Source organism: Henckelia pumila, chromosome 2 (assembly GCF_033568475.1).
Source record: "Henckelia pumila isolate YLH828 chromosome 2, ASM3356847v2, whole genome shotgun sequence".
NCBI lineage: Eukaryota > Viridiplantae > Streptophyta > Magnoliopsida > Lamiales > Gesneriaceae > Henckelia > Henckelia pumila.
The window spans coordinates 41,327,271-41,335,697 of record NC_133121.1 but is presented as its reverse complement, the minus strand read 5'-3'; the positions used below and the strand labels follow the sequence as shown (position 1 = coordinate 41,335,697).

Genomic DNA, 8,427 nt, shown 5'->3' with positions numbered 1-8,427 from the left:
AATATAAAAATCCCGAAATTACAATTTAAGGGAATTTTAAAAATAATTAAAAGTCATTAAAATGGCTAAATTTGGATAAAAATGGACTCCTAAAATTATATAAAATTAAATACTAAAAATTTTGAGGTAATAAAACTCAAAATAATATTTTTGGGCTCTAAAAATGCTCATGAAATAAATTGGCTAGAAAGTTGTCATTTCGTCCGTCCACGGTCCCGTCTACGCGATCAAAACAATTAAAATACTAAAAATCGTAAAATCACTAATTATGGGTTAAATGCTTAAAAAAATAAATTAAATCATGCACAAATAATTCACATAATTATTTAACCCATAAATCACAAATTTAAATAATTAAATATCCTAATTATGCATGCGGATTTACGTATTTAAAATACCGGGTGTTACAAATATTAAATTAAAAAAAAAATTTACGTAGATTGTTGTCACTCTCTCAAGAATAATAATTATTTAATCTTTGAAGTAATATTTTTTTTAATTTTTTGGACTAATTTAATTATTGCTATCGAAATTTAACTTAAAGCTGAGATTTTTCTGAAATTTTTAATCAAAAAGTGATGGTGATAAAATTGGCAAAATGTAAATATTCGTGTTGATATTTTCAAATTTTTAGATTTATCAAAAAAATATATTAAAAGGTGATTAAATCTTCAATGTTAAATGATCCATGTTTTTGTTTGTTCATATAATTAGTTCACAAAAATATAAATTTACATGCTATTAAGATTACTGTTATTCTAATTAATTCTGTTGTATTCAATTTTTATACATAATTTTAATTAAAGTTTGAAATATTTTTTTTTTCAAATGACATGTTAAATTCTTTTTGTCGTCTTTTTTTTAATTAGTTATGCACGTATTATAATTTATTGATGTTCATACAACTCAAAATACTTATCAAGCAAGTTTTCAAGAAATCCTCACACTTTATTTATAAAGTTTTTCAAAATTTATGATTACATCTTATGATTGCAAATCAAACTTTGTAAATCATTAATTTATTGCATTTTAAAATCTTATCAAAAATAATTTTGATGAGGAAACGTGAGATGCTCTTTATAACCCATAAATGTAGCGAATGGTTTTGGAAAGAGACATATATATAAAGAAGGTTATATCAGCCTTAAAAAATATGGATTAATTAAGTGGAGGTAATTTTTTAAGAAATCACAATAAATATATATATATATATATATATATACAGAAATGATACCCTGCACACCTGTGGGTGCCTGCCAACGTGGCGCACCCACAACCACACAAATTTTTTTATTTGTTTTTTACAAAAAACCGCTGACCAATCATGGAACGTCACGTAGGCGATGCCCATGTTGGGGTGCAGGATATCAAAATTATATATATATATATATATATATATATATATATATATATAATTAATAAGCATGTTGGTAAATATTATATAGGCCCACCTTTCAAATTTTGTGTTCATTGTTCATCTGGCCTTGAATTTCTCCTTGTATAAATATTTGGGGCACGGCTTATTGGATTAAACCCATTAATTACCTTTTGCTTTTTAATTGTCTTTGTTTTTAATTTGCTACCCCACAAAACATAGACAAAAATATTAACATATTAAAATATAAATTCAGTAGAAAGAAACTTGTTTTCAAAAAAAAAAAAAAAAAAGTAGAAAGAAACTTTAATCTCAATTTATAAAAACTTGCCAACACCATTTATGTTACATTCCATATTCTCTATTAACATACCCGCTCATCTATAGGTCCCCTATGAATTTTCTCAATCTCAAATTCAAAGCGCTAATCCAAAAACACCCTAGAGTTCAACATCTTCATGAACTTGGGAGCAATTCCTATGCATCCTAACTCCACTAAAGCTACTTCTTGATGCCAGTATTTCATTCAATGAAAGCCTCTTCTTGGGGCCGGTCTCTGGCCTCTGTTTCGGGGCGCTATGGGATCGTAGCTTCGCCCTAAAGGATTGGGTGTTCGACATATAATTAGGGCAGTTGGAGTATGGCCTGACGAAGCTATCTCCACACACGCTCTTGGATGGAGTAATCGCGTCATTGGTTCCGCCCAAGTGACCGAATCTTGGGGTGTTTTGAGCGGTAGCAAATTTGTAGCCCTCGGCAATAAATCTCCAATCGAATTCTTGATGATTAGGGATTGATACATGAGTAGGAGTTGGACATGGAAGAGGCGACGACATCCCTTGGTAGTAGTAGTAGTGATCTTCAAAATACTCAGAATCGTGCGTTCTCCGCGAGTTAGATTTTGGCCTGCAGGTATCGATTTCCACTATTTTCGGGCTCTCGTCGAATGGATTGAGAGAATGATCACAGGTAGCCGAGAGCCTCTTGCTGTGAAACTCACTCCTAGTCTCATCAAACCTTTCCTGCAAATTACGACAGAATCCATAATCAATAATAATTTGAATCCCAGAATAATAAAACTTCCGCGAAAAACCCGAATGGATACTCACAATGGACTTTCGAGCTTGGTATCTGTAGTCAATGTTACCGGAACGACGGGATCTTTGGGACCTGATGGCGGCCTGTGCCCGAATAAGAGCTTGCATGCTGTGTAGAGTTGCAACAGAACGTTTCCTTACGAGATAGCCTCTAACGAGAGCTTGCAACTTCACTAGTCCTCTTAAAGCTCTTAGAGCTTTTCGGGCCTTGCAAAACACCAAATTTAGATAATGTTAACTAGAAATTTGCACGAAAAACAGGAACAAATCCAGTAGACAGGGAAAACACAGGGAAGGGCCAAGCCTATTTATTATATTTGATGGTTAAACATCGGAAAAAATCCAATCAATTTTGTGATAAACACTATTTACTTGACTCATTGAATAAAAAAAATTATTAAATATGAACCAAGAGGACCATTCCGGTTTACCAACTCGTGAATATAGTCATGTAAGGTGTGACAGATTCGAGTTCATATTCAAACCAATGTACAAAAAAAGAAGCAATTGGAAAAAGAAAATTAAAGCACTTGAAACAACAAAATTAGAAGCAGAAGAATTCAAATTTTGAATTTGAGACCTGTAACAAACAGGCAAACGCAGTGCGATTCGAATCATAATTAGCACGTGATCATCGCCAAGATTGTGTAAATTTTAATTGTATATAAAGTGATTTCTTTGCTCTGTTTTTCTAAAAAATAAAAAACCTAAAAAGAATAGAGAAATTAAAATAAAGCCAAAAAAAAAAGTAGAAAAATAATTTGAAATTACCAAAAATCCTCTAAAGACGGTCTGTATCTTCACAGCAGCCCGTTTCTCCCTGCCACCGGCAAACGAAGCCCGCCCACCTTGTCTGGTAAGCCGGATCACCGCCACCGCCGCCTGAGCGGCCGCCACCGCTGCATCAGCAGCCGCAGCGGTAGCTGCGGCCACCGCAATCGCGTGCTTGTTTTGCTCCTTCTCCGCATCAGAAATGTAAGATCTCAGCCACGCCGCGGCCTGAATATCCTCCCCTTCCTTATTCGCTCCCGAATCTTTCACCGATTTGACAAAACCCCACCACTTCTTCTCCACATTTTCTTTGTCTTTCTTCATCCCGAACAGCCCTCTGAACCACCTCGCAGCTCTTCCCATTTCTCTGTCTTTCGTTTTTGCAAGCAAAAAATTTGGGAGAGAAAACAGAGGCGTTACGAGGTAAGATTGGAAGACTTTTTAATGAGAAATGGTACAATGTGAAAGACACTTGGAATCTTCACATGTTGTTATCAAAGGACAACTGGTGAGCGGGAGCTGCAAATACACAGTGCGGAAGTCATCAACGCTTAAATAAATATTTTTTTTTGGGTTATTTAATTTTTTAAATATATATATATGTATATATATAATATAATCACTGCTTATTATTTTGAAATTTGTGACGTGGGACCCAATAACAGATCGAGTTCAAGAAGATTTCGAAAATTAAAATTATTCACTAATAAGTATTTTTGTTTTGTTTTTTTTTTAAAACCAAGTATTTTTGTTTTTATAATTTATTTATGACGTGAGAGCTTTGGTTGTAAGAATTTTCTTACATTTCAAGTAAATCACAGGATAGATTGGAAAGCACGTTAACTAGGTAAAATAATTTTGTGAATTTATGCTAAGAATTTACCATAAATATCTATCTAACAATCTAAAATTAGGAGTGGAAATGTTTGAATAAAAAGGAGGGTAAATTCTATCACTCTCACGCCTCAAAGCCCCAAAACAAACAGAATTCAAGGCAAAGCAAAAGGCAGAAGCAATAAATAATAAAACTTTTATAAAATAAATAAAATAAAATAAAATGTTTCTTAAAAGTTACTCAAAGCTCAAAAACCCCTTTGAAATTTCAAAAAAGTACTCGATAAAAATTGGTAAACAAGTCTGCAACTTTTCTGGAGCAACGTGTGCTGAATGTGAGAAATACTCCTGCCTGCCTGCCTGATACTCCGACCCCCTGACATCCTCCCTTCATTTCTTTTATTTTTTGAATTTATTTTGCCGCTATTCTTTTTTCTATTACTTTTTCAAACAGAATATTATCATTAAGTTGTCGAAACTTGGACCGTGGATGCAATCCTGAAATGATTAGATCGAATCAAACTGGATATGACATAATATATGTATGTGTATTTTTTGAGCTAGCTGTGGTTGTAATTAGATTTCGAATTCGAATTCGAAATTCGTCTCAGGAAACATATGGATATCAAATGTATGATAGTACTACGTGTAGGTTGTGTTTGATAGCCCGGATTGTGTCTTTATTATTTAATTATCTCCCGTTTGATTGGTTTTTTAACCATTTCGCTTAAACTCATGAGCCCGTGATAAAGCACTGTATCAAATGGAAAAGGCTTCATTAATAAACCACCTCATACCCCTGTTATTAATTTGTCCGATGTGTACAGTGCACCAAAATCGAATTTATTGACTCTTATGCCCTTTGCCCGAAAAAGGAAAATCCCATTATTCAACACCATCATTTCTCCGTCATTTCTCCTGTGCTTCGGTTGGAAGATGATCTGTGTTCATTTTCAAATGTCAATCTTTGTCGACATACAACTTTCGAAATCGGTTCGTAAAAATGCTTTGCATAAAATGTGTTACGATTTGGGAGGAAAAATGTTTTAGATCTGAAAATACGTGTTTGCAAATGTTTAACGAGAAGGAAAAATACTTACCGGTTCTTCGACACTAGATCATGGATCTTTGTTTGGAGATGGATTTTTCTTATAGCTCAGATCTAAGATTTCACACACAGAAACTTGGGGAGCTTTGATTTTCTCATGTTGAAGAAAGCTATCGTTATGAAAATGGGTCAAGTTTTACTGGTAATCAAAAGGGTAAAATAGTCTTTAAAATTTGGAACATTATTTTATCCCTACATAAAAAAATACTACCAAACAAATACAAAATTTATCCTCATTAAAAATTATCATCACTTTATCCTTACTTCTTGGTATACATTAATAATCTCATCACATGTACCAAGCGCACCCTTAGGATGTTTTTGGTAGCTAGGATAAGCATGTTATTGCTTTCAAATCTCTTTTAATCTGATGTTCAGCCTCTTAGAGCTCTTCTCTGTTTTTTTTTTATTTTAAGTTTTCTTATTTTGTGATCGAAGATGGAAGCCAAGCAAAATTGAAAAGTGAAAAAAAAAAAAAACAAACATAGAAAATGAATAATTGGAGAAATAAGAAAGTAAAGGAGATCTTTTTTTTTTTTTTTAAAAAAGAGTTATTTGCACCAAACACCCCTGTGAAATATTGAAAATGAACACTTCTTCCCTGTGAAATTTTAATAGGCATACCCTAACCTTTTAAAAAAATTAGCACACTCGCCCCTTCAGATGAGTGATTGTTGCGCACGCGCCCCTCATGCGACTGGACAAAGATTTTGATATTTTTTTTTGCACCAAATACCCCTGTGAAATATTAAAAATTCATATTTTACCCCTGTGAAAATAATTTTTAAATCTATTCAACCTATAATACACAATTTTTATTAAAATCTAATTATAAAATATTTAGTAAACACTTTTTGTTTTATTAATTTTATTTTTATTTTTAAATTTATTATGATTATATAATTATTTTCTAAAAAATATTATTGTTTTATCTTGTTATTAAACTTTCTTCTTGTTTCCAACTTTTCCATTAAACATGCATTCATAAACAAGTATTTAAATAATTTTAAGTACTAAAATATTGAACTAAACCGATAAGTTCAAACATATTACTTTTTCGATTTAGGACTATATATTATTGAACCAAAATTTAAATTTTTCGAGAATATGCATTGCATAATTTGTAATAAATAATAAAAAAATAACATTCTTATATAATTCTAAATCGAAAAAGTAACATTCATGAACTTATCATTTGGTTCAATATTTTGATATTTTTAGATATTTAAATACTTATTTATGAATCATGTTGAATGAAAAAGTTGAAAACACGGAGTGATTTGATAAAATAATGATAACGAGATAAAATAATATTTTTTTAGAAATAAATTAATTAAAAATTATAAATTTAAAAAAATAAATAAAATTAAAAATGTTTGGAAAATATTTTATTATTAGATCTTAATAAATATTGTGTATTATTATTTCATGCAAATTCTACAATTCATTTTTAAAAATTTAGATTTTGATTCAAAAATATATAATACTAAATTGAAAAGTAATATGCATGAAATTATCATTTTGATTTAATATTTTGGTACTTTTAGGTATTTAAATGCATTTTTAATTGAGAAGTTGGAAACAAGAAGAAAGTTTAATAAAATAATGATAACAAGATAAAATAATAATATTTTTTCGAAAAAAATTATATAATCATAATAAATTTAAAATTCAAAATAAAATTAATAAAACGAAATGTGTTTGCTAAATATTTTATAATTAGATTTTAATAAAAATTATGTATTATGAGTTGAATAGATTTAAAAATTATTTTCACAGGGGTCAAATATGCATTTTTAATATTTAACAGGGGTATTTGATGCAAAAAAAAAATATTAAAATCTTTGCCCAGTCGCATGAGGGGCGCGTGGGTAACAATCACTCATCTGAAGGGGCGAGTGTGCTAATTTTTTAAAAGTTCAGGGTTGAAGATGCCTATTAAAATTTCACAGGGGAGAAATGTGCATTTTTAATATTTCATAGAGGTGTTTGGTGCAAATAACTCAAAAAAAAAAAAAAACAGAAATTGGGGACATGTCATTATAAGGGCATACATAGAATTAATCAATCGTATTAAAATCCTACCAAACATCATGTATTTATCACATTTTATTTATTATACTTATCTTTCAATTTATTATCTTTCATTATATCAATCATTCATTTATCTCATCACTCATACCAAACGTCACCTTACGTTACATTCAATCATGCCAATATCTATAGTTTTGAAGTGATATAATAGATTTATCAAATAAGATATCGTGATAAAATGTTTCTCTCTTAGGGTTTCTTGGGAGATTTTACCTCCCCAAGTGTTTGTAGGGTCTCTTCGAACAATCAGCATCTCTGATTTGTGTGTTGGATCTGAGTCTGATGAATCATGATGAGCTAACACACTTGGTAGATTAATTTTGAGCACTAGCGCCAGCGGATGGAGATACAATAATCCTAGAGATGGAAGAGATACGAATTGGTGAGGATCGTATATTTGAATGTTTGGTGGCAAATATCCTTTAATCTAAAACAGTCAATCAGGACATAATGCGTAACCAGTTACAACACATAATCCGAGACAAGCGCCATATTGATATTGAATCAGTTGGGGACAACAACTTTGTGTTGGATTTCAAATCTCCTGTCGATATGAAGAGGGCGCTGCATGATGGCCCTTTGAAATTCTTTCGAAGTCTGATATTTATCAAAAAAATCCTTGGGGCTGCAGAACCCACATGAGATGAAGTTTGAAGATACAGATATGTGGATCCAATGTCACAACTTACCCCTTGATTTCAAGGAAAAAAAATTCTGGAGTGCATTGGAAATAAAATAGGGAGATTGCTGGGAGTGAACCCTGCGAAAAAAGATAAGTTTCTGGTCCATTTTGCTTGTTTACGAATTACAATTGATGTGAATACTCCTTTAAAGATGTTCCTATGCATTGGGCTGGATAATGGGGGGAGGTTATGATTGTTATTCTTGTAAATGAGAAACTCCAAGACTTCTACTGCTCTTGTGCTCGACTAGGGCATGTATTCAAGGAATTTGAGGATGATTTTGCAGACAAGGTTAATCATGCTTATGGAATATGTCTAAGGGCTGTTGGTTATGTGAATGGGCGGCTTGAAGATGCAGCCCCACAAACAACAATCCAACCTCACAACAGAAGGAATAAACGACAGTGATGAGAATGGTGACATCGAGGTGAACTAGGAGAACCAGATTACAAGAGCAGATCATAC

At 31.8% G+C, this 8,427-nt stretch overlaps 1 protein-coding gene across 1 annotated transcript; it reads right to left on the bottom strand.

The window, feature by feature from the left end:
• Positions 1–1,694: 1,694 nt before the first annotated feature.
• On the bottom strand, positions 1,695–3,740 carry LOC140883724 (protein IQ-domain 26-like). The gene is made up of 3 exons (XM_073290302.1): positions 3,244–3,740; positions 2,485–2,679; positions 1,695–2,397 (listed from the first exon to the last, which is right to left on the bottom strand). The coding sequence occupies exons 1-3, from the start codon at positions 3,604–3,606 to the stop codon at positions 1,816–1,818; spliced, it is 1,140 nt and encodes a 379-aa protein (XP_073146403.1). The 5' UTR covers positions 3,607–3,740; the 3' UTR covers positions 1,695–1,815.
• Positions 3,741–8,427: the final 4,687 nt, after the last annotated feature.

Excerpts from the sequence above, each read along its gene's own strand:
- LOC140883724 (XM_073290302.1), bottom strand. The coding sequence starts at position 3,606 with ATGGGAAGAGCTGCGAGGTGGTTCAGAGGGCTGTTCGGGATGAAGAAA. Across the intron at positions 2,680-3,243 it reads CCGTCTTTAGAGGATTTTTG|GCCCGAAAAGCTCTAAGAGC; the intron begins GTAATTTCAAAT and ends GTGTTTTGCAAG. Across the intron at positions 2,398-2,484 it reads ACCAAGCTCGAAAGTCCATT|GAAAGGTTTGATGAGACTAG; the intron begins GTGAGTATCCAT and ends CGTAATTTGCAG.